Source organism: Abramis brama (genome assembly GCF_963993115.1).
Source record: "Abramis brama genome assembly, chromosome: 6".
Classification (NCBI taxonomy): domain Eukaryota; kingdom Metazoa; phylum Chordata; class Actinopteri; order Cypriniformes; family Leuciscidae; genus Abramis; species Abramis brama.
Genome location: NC_139968.1, coordinates 30,218,400 through 30,237,014, shown reverse-complemented (window position 1 = coordinate 30,237,014; position 18,615 = coordinate 30,218,400). Strand labels below are relative to the sequence as shown.

The following is an 18,615-nucleotide window of genomic DNA, read 5'->3' as shown; positions in this document are numbered from 1 at the left end:
TGTTCAGAGATTCACATTTATGCACATTATTTTAAAGTGGTAAGAAAAGTTCCACAATTAAATCTCAAGCTCACTGTATTACATACACTTACCCAGCAAGCAATTTTGCGTCTAATAGACGTCTAAACATAGCCTAGACGTCTAGGCTAAAATCAGGCTAATTTTGGGCTGTCAGTGAAAATCTAATAGACGTCTAACCATAGCCCAAGAATAGACGTCTAACCATAGCCCAAGAATAGACATCTAACCATAGCCCAAGAATAGACGTCTAACCATAGCCCAAGAATAGACGTCTAACCATAGCCCAAGAATATACGTCTAACCATAGCCCAAGAATAGACTAGTCATTAATTAGACGGCTATTAAACGACTACATATATACGTCTAATAGACAGTCAATATGGGTCTAGGCTAAAACAAGGCTGAATTTGGGCTGTCAGTGAAAATCTAATAGACGTCTAACCATAGCCCAAGAATAGACTAATCATCAATTACACAGCTATTGAAGGACTACATATACATGTAATAGACAACAAAATGAGGCTAAAAGATTATTTTCACTCAAATATAACAGGTTTTCATAAATGACAATCATCCAAACAAATGTAAAACAAAGGATTTATTTAAAAAAATAATATTAACAACTTAGACAACATACAAACATAAAAATGAGCAAATAAAATTAGAAAATATGGGAAAACAACTCAAGATAATAAAAATATAAAGAATTTAATTTTATAAAACAAATCAATGGATCCCTTTACTCCCATACCCACCACCCCCTGCCCTCCCTGGTGCCTGCTTAAAATGAGAAGAAATAGCATTTTTTATTTCCAATTCTTTTGTTGAAGGAAAATTGGTCATCACTGCATCTGCCAAACGAGAAAAATAAAAAAATAATTGTACAAGAAAAGCATTGTTGACCATAATTTTTAACTAATTACAGTAATTGTCACTTTTGCTTGGATGCACACTAGCTGGCCAATATAGAGTTAAGATACATGTATATAATTTCCAACAGAATATAGATTGAGACTATATATTTTATATCCATATAGACAATAATTTACATCAATTAATATTAATAATTGAAAATCTTTGCCTGCACAATTGTGATGTATTGAACCGTTAGACCATTTTTCCTCCTGACTAAAATTTTATTTCAAATACAAGCACGCTCAATGTTAGAGACGCTGGCGCGACCACACCATTGACTAGCAAATGTAATGTAAGCGGAACGAAACTGAGCTACTCGTTATTCTGTTTGTCTGGACCGTTTATCAGTTTGTACCTATGAACTATGAAGCGTGAGCCAGATCAAGCGACACTGTTAGTACGCTTATGATATGATATGTACGATAGATATGTTATTTGGACTATTCAGATCAGTACCTACTAACCATGGGGGTTTCTGCCTTGAGGAGTCCTGGCTGATTGGCTCTCAATCCTGGAAGCTGTAATGACATTAAAATATATATATATATTACTATTTTACCCCTGAATTTTTTTTTCCTTATGCTGTGTCCTGACTTATCAGTTTTGTTTTTTCCATTACCTGGGGTTGAGGTGCATGTTGGCAATTCTAAAAAACGACCCCTGAATGCCTGCTTAGTCCCTGATAAAAGCATATTTGGATTAGATATACATAAAGATCATATTGCATTCACTTTAGAAAAAATAAAGCTGCTGTTTTTGTGAATTAAAGAGAAGTAGTTTTTTTTAGAAATACAGAGCTCTATTGTTCTGAAATAATGTATCCTCGTTAATCTCTGAAGTGAATGCAATTTATTAATGCAGGATATTTAGAGTCAACAAATAACAATAATCAAAGCACATCTTACTTTTTGGCGTTTCAATTCTTGTGGAGTCCAGAGACTGTGGAGTGCCTTTATAGTCACAGAAAGCAACATGCATTAAAATGTAAAACAGCAATGAATGAAAAAATACAGTATGCAACTTAGGGCTATTCTGAAGGTGTCTGATGTCTTGAACTGTTATTTAGTTATCTTGTTGGTACACTACAATCATAACTACTTATACTTCATTTTAATGATTAAAACATCATTATTAAATTGGAATGTTTTTCTTTACTTTGTTCAAGAATTGGAGACAGGAGTTGTGGTGTTTGTTGAGAATCTAAAAAAACAAAAAACAAAAACAACACAATAAACAATATTGGCCAAACATATGGCCTCTCAGAGTGTTGTACTCCTAACAGAGAACATTTGACTTCATATACAGTGCTCTGTCACCATCCATTAATTTCTCCATTCATCCAATAGAGTGTAAAATATCTCCATCCATGGTTTAATTTAAAAACAATATTGCTAATTTTTTTTTTAGTACATGTATTTCTTGGGTTTATTCCAAGAAACACAGTCAGAAGAAGTCATTGGTAAGTGGTCAATACTAGTTTTGAAATACAATTTACACACTTCATGTTTGATGAATTGAGAAATGAGTAGAAGAAATACTTTACTGTTTTTCACTGCCTTTTATTAATTGTAAAGGAATAATGATTATTTATCATGTCTTTTCATATTGCATTATGTTGCTGTTAAGTTGTATGTGAAGCACTTTGAAAACTTGCCTTAAATCAAAAACTCATATTTCACAATATTAATCTTCAATAATAATAAAAAATTAGTAATGGTAAGTTTCATGCTTACCAGCTTGAATTTAGATAAACTTTAGTTTAAGGGTAGTAAAGTTGCACGTGCAGTAAAGTTACACGTGAAGATAACGTTAACTTGTTGGAGAAAAAAAACTCTTTGCTAACGATATGTCACGGTTCCTACACATTCTAACAAATAATGAATTTAAATAATGAACATGTCAAAAAGACACTCATACTTACAAGATCGAAGTAGAAGTGTTACGAGTTTCGCTCGTCCATTGCTCTGCTCTTCTACAGGTGCAAAATGGCTGTATGGCTCGTGTAAAATAAAATTGAAAAGGGCGGAAATGTTTCTCGCGAGATCTGGCTAAAGTGATCTAGTCGCGCGATGCCAGTTAGTCCCAGGGGGGCATGGATTTCTATTATTTTGAAGGTACCCCCGGGCGCCGCCATTGGCTAGCGGACCCCCACCTGCTGTTAGCATCCCATTGACTCCCATTCATTTTGGCGTCACTTTGACAGCGAATAACTTCACATCTGAGGCGTTTAAAGACTCCATTCGTCCATTATTTATTTCTAAAGAAACACGAAAATGTATAAAAGGCTTCATTACCTTGTAGCTTACGTTATGGCCCCGTAGAAGCAATTTTTGTAAAAATAGGCTAACGATTGCGTCATAGCCACGCGACTCTCTGTCGCACAGTAGGAAATTACCGTATGGACAGGAGGAGAAGCTCGCGGGCAATCGGGAGGACGTGGAGGCAAAATGACAAAGAAATTAATCAAAACACCTACTAAAAGTTTCTCCTGCTCCGAGCTCATAGACAGCTCCTACTCACACTCTCCGTCTCTGCAAGTCTCGGAAGGGAATGATTCAGATTTCTCTTGGCACAGCTACTAGAAGACAGACGGTTCGCTCACGTCACATCTACGGCGTCAAGCTCAGTTTGAGTCTGCGCAGTACGATGGACCCCCAGGAAGTAAGAGTTTCTAATTGGCTTCACTTTGTCTCCGTTGAATCCAATGGGGTCGCTGTGTCCATTTCTTTTACTGTCTATGGTTAGTCCCAGTAGCAGCTATGAGTAGCAGTAGTCATGTCTTAATAGGGCCAGGGCTTCGCTTGTGCCATCTAGCGGTTGAGAATTGGAATTTTATTTTTATTTATAAATACATATTATTTTACGGGTATAACCGAGGCGGTGAAATGACGGCTATTGCATGCAGGGAAAATAGCCCGTCTTACTACGAGCTAAATCGTGGCTAAGCACAGCCTACACATATAACATGTCAAATAAAGCAAACCAAACACCTCGTCATCACAGTTGACTTTGCTTACATGATGGAATATCATACATCTCGCAAGTTATTTTGGAAAAAAATACATTAAAACAGATTAAATGTTATTTGGGCTAAAAGTGGGTTACACATAGCCGGACTATATCGGGTCTATATTTAACAGTGGTTTCTGTTGCCATCTAGCGGTTGTGAAATGTAATTGCATTTTATTTATTTAAAAATGATAGACAGACAGTCAAATAATATCGTAGATTGTGTATGTATGAATGTTATGTTTATGTGTGACAGCAAACATTATGCTGTGTGTGTGAAAACAATTTTAATTTTATTCTTATACAATTGCTGGTCATACGTAGACCAGATTTCCTCGATTTCGCTGGGTGGGCTAAAGCAGGCTGCACATAGCCCGTCCACTTCAGAGCTAAATCGTGACCACATCGACCATGTCGTTAAATGACACATTGCACCTTGTAGATATTATTACCAATGCGAACATGATAGGATATCAACCATCTCATGCACTGTCTGGCACAAAAAATATACAATTAATTCGTTTTGACTAAAAGTGGGCTACAATAGCCGGGTCTAAATATGAGCTAAATCGTGGCTACGCACAGCCTACACTTATAATATGACAAATAAAGCAATCCAAGCACCTTGTAATCACAGTTGACTTTGCTTATATGATGGAATATCATACATCTCGCAAGTTATTTTGGAAAAAAATACATTAAACCAGATTAAATGTTATTTGGGCTAAAAGTGGGTTACACATAGCCGGTCTATATTAGGTCTATATTTAACCTAGACGTTGAAATGACGGCTATTGCTTGCTGGGTATGCTGATCCTAACAGAACTGCATTTTTTCATAGGTGATTATGACATGTTCCTGCCTGCAGACAGGTGTTTTATGACCCCATTCCCTGACCCAAACCAGTTACAATGCAGCTCTAGCCAGGACAAGGGCACTAGAGATGCGCGGATGGGCTATTATTTCATCCGCAACCGCATCACAAAACTCATCATCCGTCCGCCATCCATCCGCACTAACGTTTCTAACCAATTTTCAAAACCGCACCCGCCCGCCATCCGCTGATTGGGCGATGCAAGGCGCTGCTGATGACAGCCGCGAGACTAGAAAGCTCTTACCTCAGAATATCAGCTGTGAACCTGACCTTATCTGATAGGCTACTGTAGCCTACAATATTTTCATTGTATGTAGCCTAATAGAAAACGCATTTTTGCACATCATTTCAACATGCTGCTATTTAGTCTACTAATGAATGCCTATTTCACTTTATTTTTTAGCAAATAGATAGAAAGCTCGAATAAAATAACAAGTCATTTACATTATAGGCAAATTAACTCTATGCACTTTCATGTCAGGGTGACGACTAGGACTAGCCTGCTCTGAAGACTCCCGTTAATTTTGAATGCACGGGAAGAGGAGAGCGCGTCTTTTTCAGGCACAGTGCAATTCATTTTATATACCAACAACAGACCTAACAATCATATAGTAAACTATAGAGCCTCGATATTAAAGAAACGCCGACTCTATTCATTCCGAAATTCGATTAAATTCCACGGCACAACAGCGCACGTTCACATGTGGCTAATTGTCCATAACAACCCCAAAACGGACGTGAGCGCTCTGAAAGCGGCACGACTGCTTTAAAACTTTCACAGAGACCTCAAACAGAACAGCTGCCTTTCTTTAAATTGAATTTCGTTTTGTATTAATTATATCTTAATTTTAATCAATGTTTAATGAACCAATTATGACAAACTGAAACCATATGGTATTTGCATAAACGGATGTATTGACGGCTTTTCAAGAAAAATCATTTGGCTGAATGCGTACACAACAAGCAGTGACCCGAAGGTCATCGGAGGATATTACACGGAAACAGTGGCGAGTTCAGGTGGCTGCCCTAGAATTATTAGAGGCGACTGTGGAACAGAGAATGGGCACGTGAGAGACTTCCAGCGTTTCCTCAGACGCAACATTCTACAGGAATCTAATATTGACTGCTACATAGAAGGTGCAAGCACAGCCAACCAGCGAATAGAGAGTTGGTGGGGATTTCTTAGGAAAGAATGCATGGAATTTTTTATCTCTTTGTTTGGTGACCTTAAGGACAGAGGATTGTTCGACGGGGGATTTTTGGATAAAAATCTCATCCGATTCTGTTTCTTGGGAATTATTCAGGTAAGTCTATAGGGCTACTTTTCCCTTTCAAGTTAACGATGTTGTGTATAGTCTAATTTAGCTACTTATCAAAACATTGGTTCTCGTTTTCCAAAAGCATCGCGCATGTTATTATTCATAATAAAATAATCAGCCCGCTCACCCGTTTTATTTTCGAGTTTTGATTGATTGGGCGATATCTGTACTTTTTATCTATACTTTTTTTAAACTTATCGCTAAATTACTTTTCACCAGTTTGCATAGGAAATATTCCTTAAGGAAAAAACTTCAATGACTACTTAAATTAAATATGTAGGCCTATATAAGGCCCACTACCCCATCACAACTTTTCTGACATGTTTTGTAAACATTATAAACATTATAAAATACATTAAAATCAGCACATTTACTCAAAGGCTAAAATTTGTTGTTGTTTGACATGTTTTGAAGTGTATATTTTAGCAAAAAATCCAAGCAAGGTGTTACTAAAGATAAGACTTAGAGACATATTTTAGTCACAAATCAAATAATTTTATTAACTTTGGATAGACTTTTAATAAACTTTGTATTTGTATGTGTATTGATAAAAAAACTAAACAATAATCTTCTGCTATTGAGATGAAGGAAACATTTTTTTAAGAAGTAAAGTTCACAAGATTGCTATTTATCTTGATCAAACTGTTCCGTCATCAGCTCTTCCTCAGTTCCGCACTGCAGAATAAAATAGTCATCCTCTGCTGCAGTTGTACGGATTCTTAACGCGTTTATTGCAACTACATTTCATCTTTTTCTCATCAAACAACCAGATTAACGAATGGTTCGACACAACCCGTACCGAGGAGCCTAGACAGGGCTTTCTTCTGTATAGATATACTGTAAATTACTGTAAATACAGGGTAAATGACGACTGTTGGCCTACCATGGTCGCCCTTGTAAGTTTAAAATAATAATAATAATAATAAAGATATAAATCAATATAATTCGTTGTAAATTAAATATTTTAAACACTAATACAAAAAGGTAATAATAATTGACTGTATAATATGCCTAACGTTCATGCATGAACTGTCATTCAGACTGACTAACAACCAGAGAAAAGAGAACATCAGAGATATTAAAATACATACTCTTCTGAGTTTTATGATGTAGGCCTTTTTTATTAAAATGTATTAGCCTAGAATTTATAAGGATGCGCGCTTGTGCGTGGCGCGCTCAGTCATGTTGAGAGGGAAACGCGCATTAGGCCTATATTATTAGGCTAGTATTCAGAAATAGTGTAAAAGATCTGTAAATAAAATACAACATTAACATTATAAACACTATTATTAACATATAGGCTATGCGTATTTTACTTCCCCTTACTAGCCAAATCCTTAAATGAATGGTATCAGAAAACAACAAGAAATGAAAAATAAGTAACCACTTATAATAAAATAAAAAATACATAGTAGCCTATAAAAACAGCCCATTGTGCCCTTTATTACAAACCTATTTTAAACGCCAAGCCTAAACGAATTTATTTTAATCGAAACTGAAACTAGCTAGGCCTATATGCAAAGTTGGGTTCGCGCATCTTTTTGTTCGGTCCAAAGTTCAAAGTCCACATTCAAAATGAATGAACTACAAAATGGCATGCCTTTGAAAAAGAAAGAAAACAACATGATGCGGACGTGTAGAACTTTATCCAAGAGCTGTTGTAAAGCCTATAGCCTATAAACAATCTGTTACAGTTATTTTCTATTATATACAAAAGCTGCTTGCAACCATATTGTTAAAAGCGCTATATAAATGAAGGCGACTTCACTTGACTTGACTAGAAATCGAACAATTCAAGCTGTTTATTGAATTTTCTACCTCAGAACGAAAAACGTTTTAGAAATATTGTTTATAAAACGAAAAAGGAACTCTTTTCTAATTTTCTACTTTAAATATTAAATAAAAAAAACTATACTGAACGAAAGACACACTGATTCAATTACACTAATTGCATTTTGAATAAAAAAATCAAACCTTTATCTAAAATTTATATTTTTATATTTTATATAAATTTAAAACATTGTCTTTTTCAGACTTTCTTCTGTGAACACAAAAGTGTTTTGCAGAATGTTCATTGAACAGTCATCAGCTTTCTTTGTCACTATTCTTTTTTCGATTTCTAGTCAGGTCTAGTCAAGTCGCCCTCATTTATATAGCGCTTTTAACAATATGGTTGCAGCTTTTGAATATAGAAAATAACTGTAACAGATTGTTTATAGGCTAATTTACAACAGCTCTTGGATAAAGTTCTACACGTCCGCATCATGTTGTTTTCTTTCTTTTTCAAAGGCATGACATTTTGTATTCATTTTGAATGTACACAAATAAAAATATACATTTTACTGTTTCGAATGACAGAGTATGAAACGATAAAGTATTAAGTTATTTCCCCAACTGAGGAACAAATTCAAGTGATGGCGCCTGCGAATCGCGCTATTAACAACATCGGTTCACTTCTGGCATTAACTTGACATCACAGCTGGTTCATTATTAAATGATTATTAATTCCTGTTCAGTATTAAACTTTGGACCGAACGAAAGATGCGCGAACCCAACTTTGCGGTATAGTTTCAGTTTCGATTCAAATAAATTCGTTTAGGCTTGGCGTTTAAAATAGGCTAAAAGTTGTTTGTAATAAAGGGCACAATGGGCTATTTTTATAGACTACTATGCATTTATTATTATTATTATTATTATTATAAGTGGTTACTTATTTTTCATTTCTTGTTGTTTTCTGATTCCATTCATTTAAGGATTTGGCTATGGGGAAGTAAAATTCGCATAGCCTATATGTTATTAATAGTGTTTATAATGTTAATGTTGTATTTTATTTACAGATCTTTTACACTATTTCTGAATACTAGCCTAATAATATAGGCCTAATGCGTGTTTCCCTCTCAACATGACTGAGTGCGCCACGCACAAGCGCGCATCCTTATAAATTCTAGGCTAATACATTTTAATAAAAAAGGCCTACATCATAAAACTCAGAAGAGTATGTATTTTAATATCTCTGATGTTCTCTGTTCTCTGGTTGTTAGACAGTAAGTCTGAATGACAGTTCATGCATGAACGTTAGGACTATACAGTCAATTATTACCTTTTTGTAGCTATTGTTTAAAATATTTAATTTACAACGAATTATATTGATTTATATCTTAATTTATTATTATTATTATTATTATTATTTAAAACTTACTGGACGAGGGCGACCATGGTAGGTCAACAGTCGTCATTTACCCTGTATACAGTATATCTATACAGAAGAAAGCCCTGTCTAGGCTCCTCGGTACGGGTTGTGTCGAACCATTCGTTAATCTGGTTGTTTGATGAGAAAAAGATTAAATGTAGTTGCAATAAATGCGTTAAGAATCCGTACAACTGCAGCAGAGGATGACTATTTTATTCTGCAGTTTGATCAAGATAAATAGCAATCTTGTGAACTTTACTTCTTAAAAAAATGTTTCCTTCATCTCAGTAGCAGAAGATTATTAGCCTGTTGTTTATTTTTTATCAATACAGATACAAATACAAAGTTTATTAAAAGTAGGCCTATATTCAAAGTTAATACAATTATTTGAATTGTGACTAAAATATGCCTCTAAGTCTTGTCTTTAATAGCACCTTGCTTGAGATTTTTGCTAAAATATACACTTCAAAACATGTCAAACAACAACATAAATGATATATACATCATCCATATTTCCACATTTGTATTAATGATGCTATAACGCAAACCGAAAGTTTCTCGTGCGCACGAGAAACTATCGCGTGCCCACGCGAAAGTTTCTCGTGCCCACGCGAAAGTTTCTCGTGCGCACGCGATAGTTTCTCGTGCCCACGCGAAAGTTTCTCGTGCGCACGCGATAGTTTCTCGTGCCCACGCGATAGTTTCTCGTGCCCACGCGAAAGTTTCTCGTGCGCACGCGATAGTTTCTCGTGCGCACGCGAAAGTTTCTCGTGCGCACGCGAAAGTCCTATTTTTTTTTTTTTTTTCACAGGTCCCCTCAGGGGCTCCGTAGTAATACATACAGAAATTCAAGTTTAGTCTTTTTAGGCAAAAACAAACAAAAAAAAGCTATTATGCTTCAGAAGACTTACACAACCCATAACACAAGATTTGTGGACTCATTTGATTATTTTTAGGATCTTTTCTGGGACATATTTGGAGTTTAACAGAATATTTATCCATTTTTTACATAAATTGTTGCATTGAATTGATCTAGACAAGTGTACATAAGAATGGTTTCATGAATGATTTAAATAAATTATTTTCTGTTCATGTTTCATGCAGTGAAAGCGATCGGTTACTGGGGTTGTATTATGCCTGAGATCTGCTTTTGGGTAGCCTGGTTGACACCAGACCCTTGTGAATTTCGTGAAATTACACAGGCAAAAGAGTCAATTGACCATTGTCAGCAGTGTAGCGACGTAATGTATTAAGCACCACACAAAATTGCTGATCGTGTGTGGATTCTTATTGAAATGACAGGAATTCACCAGTGAAAATTCACAGAACAACAGATAATTTTACTGTACCTTAACTCTAGGAAGGAAGCTCTGACATAAGGTAGCATCTTGCATCTTGTTTCTAGTGAGAGTACTCAACAACCATTTATGAACACTATTGATTCAAGTCACACATTTAAGCTTTTCAAAAGCCATAGTCTACATTACAGTCTCACGGTCGGTATCCCAGACTTTAACATTGTATGATTCAAAATAGCTGAATAACTAACCATCTGAGATTTCGGTATAGAGATCATAATTTTCAGGAATATTACAGCACAATGAGTGTATATTAGCAGTTTGTTGTTTGTTTTTGGCATCTGATAGAGCTTTTGGACTTGGAAACAGGGACGTCAGACTTAACAAGGGGACTGAAACACAAATGTGTTAGTTAAGTGAAGATGGACATTTTTAATTAGTCAAAATTTGTATTTTTTTTTATTGATTTATTACATGGGATATATGTGTTTTCATGCATTTTGTTGAGATGTATTTTCTTGTGTAGCTTATTGTATACACATGGTTGATTATTCATGTTGTTGTGCATTATACAATTTATTTGTGTATTCATTGATATTAATCTATTACTAGCTTTTTTCCCAAGTGCATGGAAGTGTATGTATTAAAATTGATCAAATATGTAATAAACAATTTTTATTTTGTATTTGGTTCAGTTTTTTTGTTATAATAGAAGTTAATGGTAACCATAGTAACAACATGAAATTAATTTAATTAAAATAAAATAGAAATTTGGTTCCTGGAGGCACCCAAAGTGGTTCCACACAGAGCCTAATATAAGAGTTACTCAGGAAACCTGTGTGGTTCCTCTGAGAACTGCCCCCTTTTAAAGGATGCCTAGAGGATCTACAGACGGTTCCACCGGTTTGGCAAAGTGAAGAACCCCAAAAGGTTCCTCCAGGCACCTTTTATTTTTACAGTGTATGTGTACAGTGTAGTTCATGTGTGGTTGAGCCCATATTCATTTCATGTTTGCATTTCAGCTTTTTCACTGGCAGGTACAAAGAAGCCAAATTGTGAAATAATTAATAGTGTTTGGTCATGTTACACTGATTGTGTAATCAGAAATGTAAGCCACGAAACAAAGGTACAAACATAATTGCTTATTATGACATGCAAAACACATTGTTAAAAAAATCAAAGAAGTTAAAAAAGTTATCATACACTACAGTAAATTTGTGAAATGTTGTTAAATCTAAAACCACAGATTATTCTTAAACATACTGTCCTATTTTTTAATTCCCACTATTCTTTAAACATAGTACATAGACGTCTGTAAATTCTCCATTGATTAATCAGGAAGCATTACATAAGTTCTTTTGAATCACAGATTGAAAGCTCTTGTAAGAAACTGCTGTTTATAAAAATGGATAATGAAACAGGCTCCTCTCTGTTCCTGTGGCAGATATGAAGGATTTGTTGATTCAAATCATAGATGTGGTGCAGTTCTGGGGGCTACAGAAAGATTCACAACCTTGATTTTTCGCACCACCGAGCAATGCTTTCATCCACTCACCCACTCACTCGCTCCATGGCTCGCTCTCTTTCTGACGCTCGCTTTATCCTCTTTCCTCTTCCCTCTTCCAAACTGTAATTATTATTCTCTTATTCAAATTTATCCTAGAGCTCATGACTTTAAGTTCCTCCTGAATATTAACAATTGTCTCAGTGCACACAGATATTTTTGTCAAATGTATTTATCACTGTGACATTTCTGGGAAGTGCACATACTGCTAAAACAGCTCTCACTAATGTTCACACCGCATGCCCACACTTCCCATTTCTTTTGTCAGGTTGTTCACACCTTTTAAATGCGGCACATATCAGGATGAACAGGTGAAACTCCTGACCTGAACTGACCTGTGTGCGTAACATACCTACATGTTATCATTAACTAATTTAAGAATATCATTTAATCTTAACACTTTTTTTCTATTAGAAATGCACATAGTGTAACCCCATTTTTACATCTGAACTGCTATTATCACTGTGTACAGAATCATAACATTTGATATTGTAAATAAACTAGATGTACCGCATGGCGGTACAAAATATGACCGCCGCTCAGGCCTGCACTGGCTTTCCACAAAAATAAATGACGTGGAGCAATTTGGCTGTATTGCGTGTTTATGTATATACCTAAAAAAAGTAGTAGTATGTGCATGTCTGTCTGTGTGTGTGTGTGTCTGTGTGTGTGTGTATGTGTGTGTGTTTGCGTACGTGTGTGTCTCTGTCTGTGTGTGTCTGTGCGTGTATGTATGCGTGCGTACATGTGTGTGCGCGTGTGTGTGTGTCTGTGCATGTGGATTTGTATGTGTGTGTATGGGTGTGTGTCTGTGCGTGTGGATGTCAGTGTGTGTGCATGCTTGCGTTTGTTTGTATTCCTGCATGTGTGTGTGTGACAGTATCATCCTAAACCAGCAACCCTTCGCTCAACACCACCATCTACAGGCCGATGAGTGTACAGTCACTAAATGTGCACATAAATGAATTTATTTTATACCCCCCCATGGATGAAATTCTACGAAACTTCGCATACCCCCAGAGGATGTCAAGTTAATCATACACATGAAATATGGTGCAGTTCTGAACATCTCAACTGAAGATAGGGGCGATTATAGCAGAATAATATTGCATTTTCATTTTTTATGGGAGGGGCGCAAATCACAAATGAGTGATTATGGGCTAGGTTGATGTGGGCCCTTAAGAGCAACATACCATAAAAATTTATTCATCCTCGGTGCCACGGTTCAGGTAGTTATTTAGGAAAAACTGCATTTTTTGGGTTTGGGGGGGCCCAGTGCGGGGGGGGGAGTGGCCCCCGGGGACCAAACGAAATTTTTCCGTAAAAGTCTAGTGGGGCTACATGCCCACCAAATTTCATGTTCCCCGGTGTTTCGGTGTCCCTGGTATCGTTGACGAAAAAATTCAGTAGATGACGAAACAAAAAAAAAAAAAAACTTTGACAATCGATTATGGGCTAGGTTGATGTGGGCCCTTAAGACCAACATACCATAAAAATTTCTTCATCCTCGGTGCCACGGTTCAGGTAGTTATTTAGGAAAAACTGCATTTTTTTGGGTTTGGGGGGACCCAGCGCGGGGGGGGAGTGGCCCCCGGGGACCAAACGAAATTTTTCCGTAAAAGTCTAGTGGGGCTACATGCCCACCAAATTTCATGTTCCCCGGTGTTTCGGTGTCCCTGGTATCGTTGACGAAAAATTCACGGGGGCCCCAGCGCGGGGGGGGAAGTGGCCCCCGGGGACCAAACGAAATTTTTCCGTAAAAGTCTAGTAGACCAACATACCATAAAAAATTCTTCATCCTCGGTGCCACGGTTCAGGTAGTTATTTAGGAAAAACTGCATTTTTTTGGGTTTGGGGGGGCCCAGCGCGGGGGGGGAGTGGCCCCCGGGGACCAAACGAAATTTTTCCGTACAAGTCTAGTGGGGCTACATGCCCACCAAATTTCATGTTCCCCGGTGTTTCGGTGTCCCTGGTATCGTTGACGAAAAATTCACGGGGGCCCCAGCGCGGGGGGGGGAAGTGGCCCCCGTGGACCAAACAAAATTTTTCCGTAAAAGTCTAGTAGACCAACATACCATAAAAAATTCTTCATCCTCGGTGCCACGGTTCAGGTAGTTATTTAGGAAAAACTGCATTTTTTGGGGTTTGGGGGGGGCCCAGCGCGGGGGGGGAGTGGCCCCCGGGGACCAAACGAAATTTTTCCGTACAAGTCTAGTGGGGCTACATGCCCACCAAATTTCATGTTCCCCGGTGTTTCGGTGTCCCTGGTATCGTTGACGGAAAATTCAGTAAGGTGACGGAAAAAAAAAAAAAAAAAAACTTTGACAATCCCTATATGACCGCTTTCGCTAGCTACGCTAGCGGCGGTCATAATAAAAATTCACCTTGATGGATTTTATGATATAAGGGGAAATCAAGCATGCAGTTTTGATAAATGTAATGTTAGATGTGAAAACTATTGCATAAATGATGTCATTTATTTCTGTGTAAAAATTTTTTTATTTAGGCATCATTTAACAGCTGTTTTGATGAAGCCTTATTTCCCTTTTTCTTTGTGTCTGTGCTTTTTTCCTCAGGATTCTGGCCACTGCTGGTTCTCATATGAATATTCCTGTGGATCTGATAACCCTTAGGGCTGTGCGTGTAAAGACCCCTCAAACTAGTGTTGTGGCAAATTCAAAGTCCTTTTTGGTTCAGGTCTCAAAAAAGCTTGCAGAGTCGAAGTTCCAGGACAGAATAATTAACTTTACTGACAAGCAACAAAGTGAGACGCCAGCTGGCCATCTGGACATCTAAAGTTACCATTCCCAGTCCTTATGTCTTATACTTTTTTCTTATCTCTAGGTGCCCAATGGGCATCCTCATATCTATATCCTCTTCTTTGTCACTCCTTGTGGCCTTGCCTTGCCATCTCCCCCTAGACCTTCTTCTATTGGTGGAACATCTCAAAAACATCTTATATAACATGTTTTTCTTCCAGTGCATCCCAACACCTGCATCTACAGATTTGTGGGTACTTTTCCATTCTCTTATCCTTGTGACCAATTTTCTGCTTGGCATTACAGCATTCAGACTTTTACATGAGACTAGGGAAATTCTCCAACACTAGTTTCGGGAATCCCCAGTAAGTTACTCATCCTATACCCACTACATATAATAATCAAAATCAAGGCAGTTTAAAGGTACAATATGCAAGATTTTCTGCCGCTAGAGGGCGCTACATTCAAAACAACAACAACGGCGTAGCTTGATGACGATGGATGTGAAGGAGCGTGGAATGATGGGAACTGTTGTTTTCAACTCCACTGTGGAAATCAGTCAGACGGGAATTGAAAAATCATGTTCATTGATGAGGTAAAGTTCTATTTTTATAAATGTTGCGTTTAATGACATGCTTTTATTTTATTAAAATGTATTAACCGCAAGAAAATTAAGGTTTAATATAAATTGGTTATCATAGATGTTACTGTATTTGTCGAATTCATTGTTGTGATAACGCTGCGCAGTTTTACATGTTCTAAACAATTGTTGTCAAAGTACATTCGAACATACCCACATCATTTGCCAAAATACTGATTAATCTTTATGTATAACACATGCTGTAACGAAGTTCAGATGTTATGGGAAGAAGGAGGCAGGAACCGGCGAACATTCATGACACATTTTAATGATAAAAAATAAAACAAATACAAAACTAAAGTAAAAGACAGCAGCCCTACAATGATGACTGCTGTCACAATAAAACAAAACACAACACAAGTTCAGGCCTGTCCTCTCTCGCTCTTCACTGTCGTCGCTCCTCCTTTATGCTTCCGCTCCTCCTCGATTACAATACACTCTGTATCTTGTATTGTTCCCTGATACTACAGTATTTAACTTATGTTGTAGCAAATTCTAAGTCCTCAAATCAGGTCTCAAAGAAATCTCTCAAGAGTCGAAGTTCCAGGTTTTAGAAGAAGTAACTTTATTGACAAGCAACAAAGTGAGATGCAGGTGTTCATCTGGTTCAATGGTCGGAACCTCAGGTCTTATACCTTTTTCTTATCACTTGGTAGCCAATCAGCTATCTTTCTCTTCTTGCTCCACCTCAAGATCTCGCTACCATTAGCATCATATTTCCTGGAGACATTTTTCTATTGGTGGAAAAATCTTTGGCCATACCCATTTTTAAGGAATATCTCGGGTCACATGATTCTCTGCACCTGCAGTGTTGTAATGCAATCCATCATTTTTAATTAAAGTTTTTAGTACCATCTTTTCAACTACCTATACACATCTTCTCTCTGAGCTTGTTAGGTACTCTTTCATCCTTACAGACCCCATGACCTAATTTAACCAGATTTATCCTGATTTAACCTGGGTTCTGACTGAGACACAGCAATACAGACTTTTACATGAGGCAAAGGAAAATCTTTGGGGAAATAATTATAATAACTCATTACAGTCATTATTTATCTTACAAAAAAGGGCTATACGTACTATACATAAGGCTGAATATCTTGAACACACAAATCCACTTTTTCTTAAATCAAAGTAAATTAAAAATACAGGACCTTGTTAAATTCAATACGGTACAATTTGTATTTAAAGCATTTCACAAACTATTACCTGCTAACACACAAAAGCTATTCATACAGAGAGAGCAGTTGTATAGTTTGAGGAGCTACGGGAACTTTATAATACCAACGGTAAACACCACCAGAAGGAGTGTTTGTGTGTCTGTATGCAGGGTTAAATTATGGAATAGTCTGGAGCTCGAACACAAACAATCTCCAAGTATTTATCAGTTTAAAGTACTTTATAAACAGAAGGTCTTGTCACAGTACAAGTAGGATGGGGTTTAATTTTGTGATATTGCATTCATGTATTCGTAGGCTGCGTTATTTTATCTTGTAGGTATTCTGATTACCATTGTTGGTATTACTATAATTGTATATGTATTTATGTATTTTTAGATGCTGTTTTCTTACCTTAGGTATTCTGATTACCATTGTTGGTACTATTATAACTGTATAGATGTATTCATGTAGGCGGTATAGGTAATCTAATTACCATTGTTGGTATTACAATAATGGTTACCTGCTGTAATATATGGTATGTATCTAAGATATGTTGTATTTTTTTCCCATGTTTTTTCATGTGTATATAGTTGTAATTGTGTGTTATTATAATGTTAATAATTTAAGAAGCAGCTACCTTTGTTTTTCTTTTTGTTTTTCCTTTGAACTGTAACTGACCAGGCTGGGTTTAAATAAGTTTGACTTCTTCCCGCTCCATTTCGAGCAATAGATTGATTTATGATGTTGTTTATGTTGTTAAAGTAGGCTAGGTGAATTCATCTTGTCATTGTCAGGAACTTAAAGAGAGAACTCAAACGCAGAGGATTTGTGAAACAGTTTATTTGGCACAACAAAAATCCAATAAACATCCAGCGTGTGTAGTGACACACACACAAACAGAAAGCTGGTGTAACAACTCCAGAGCCGTCCGTACACAACCCTGCGGACAAGGGCTGTGGAGACCACCTCAGGTGCAATGCCCAAACGGGACGTCAGAGCATCAGTCAGAACGAGACTGAGGATAGTGGGCACACGGGCCGGCCAGCTGAAATACTCCTCATCTAGGCGTCCTGAGCACAGCAGCAGCAGAAGGAGGTAAAACACAAAGACACAGAGCACAGGTACAACCACATGAAACAACAGCACAAAATCGACTGACAACAACATGGGGCGGACACAGCAGAGAATATAAGGGGGGAAGGGAACAAGCGACAGGTGAGGGCAATCAGCTCTTGATCTACACACACCAGCGCTGAAGAATCAGCACTGATTGCCCAGGTCACGAGCTGCAGAAAATGACAGGACAACACAGACAACAGGGAAGCCGATAAAGCACCTTGAACCGTGACAGTCATATAGATTGAATCAAAATGCTTCTTGATTGCCTTTGTTATGTGTCATTATATTGCTCGAAATAAATGTATTCATTCATTCATTCAATCTTATTTATTCTTATCCAATAATTTCAGGGTTTGATATTAGTTTTGTAGTTTTCACTGAATGAGAGAATGATTGCCTTCTGGTGAGCCTGCAGTCGTGGGTGGGCTGAAAACCACACTCTGGATGATTGGTTCACTAGGGATTGATTACTGTACTCTTTGCCTCATTCAGCCTCCACAGTGTTTCTTAGCTGTTCATGCCCTTTATAGATTATTTTACTTATGATGCCCAATCTATTTATCATTTACTGAATTATTGTGTGAATGTGTGTAATGACACTTAATTCCCTAAATTGTTCTGTAGGGAATTTGCTAAAGAGAGAGGGAGGGTGAAGAACAGACGTGCCTTCATGAAGCTTAGACGACAGCAACAGGTGGAGAGAGATCTCAACGGCTACAGGGCCTGGATAGACAGAGCAGGTACAAG

General features: G+C 37.2%; 1 protein-coding gene across 1 annotated transcript; it reads right to left on the bottom strand.

Annotated features, from left to right (window-relative positions):
- Window positions 1-623: 623 nt before the first annotated feature.
- LOC311085896 (uncharacterized protein) lies at window positions 624-18,104 on the bottom strand (the record flags this gene model as incomplete). Its single annotated transcript, XM_084118515.1, has 8 exons — window positions 624-872; window positions 1,401-1,454; window positions 1,556-1,615; window positions 1,842-1,886; window positions 2,092-2,136; window positions 2,858-2,933; window positions 17,689-17,819; window positions 18,086-18,104. 8 exons carry the CDS (start codon window positions 18,102-18,104, stop codon window positions 748-750), a joined length of 555 nt encoding a protein of 184 aa, XP_083974641.1. The 3' UTR covers window positions 624-747.
- Between the last annotated feature and the right edge of the window lie 511 nt (window positions 18,105-18,615).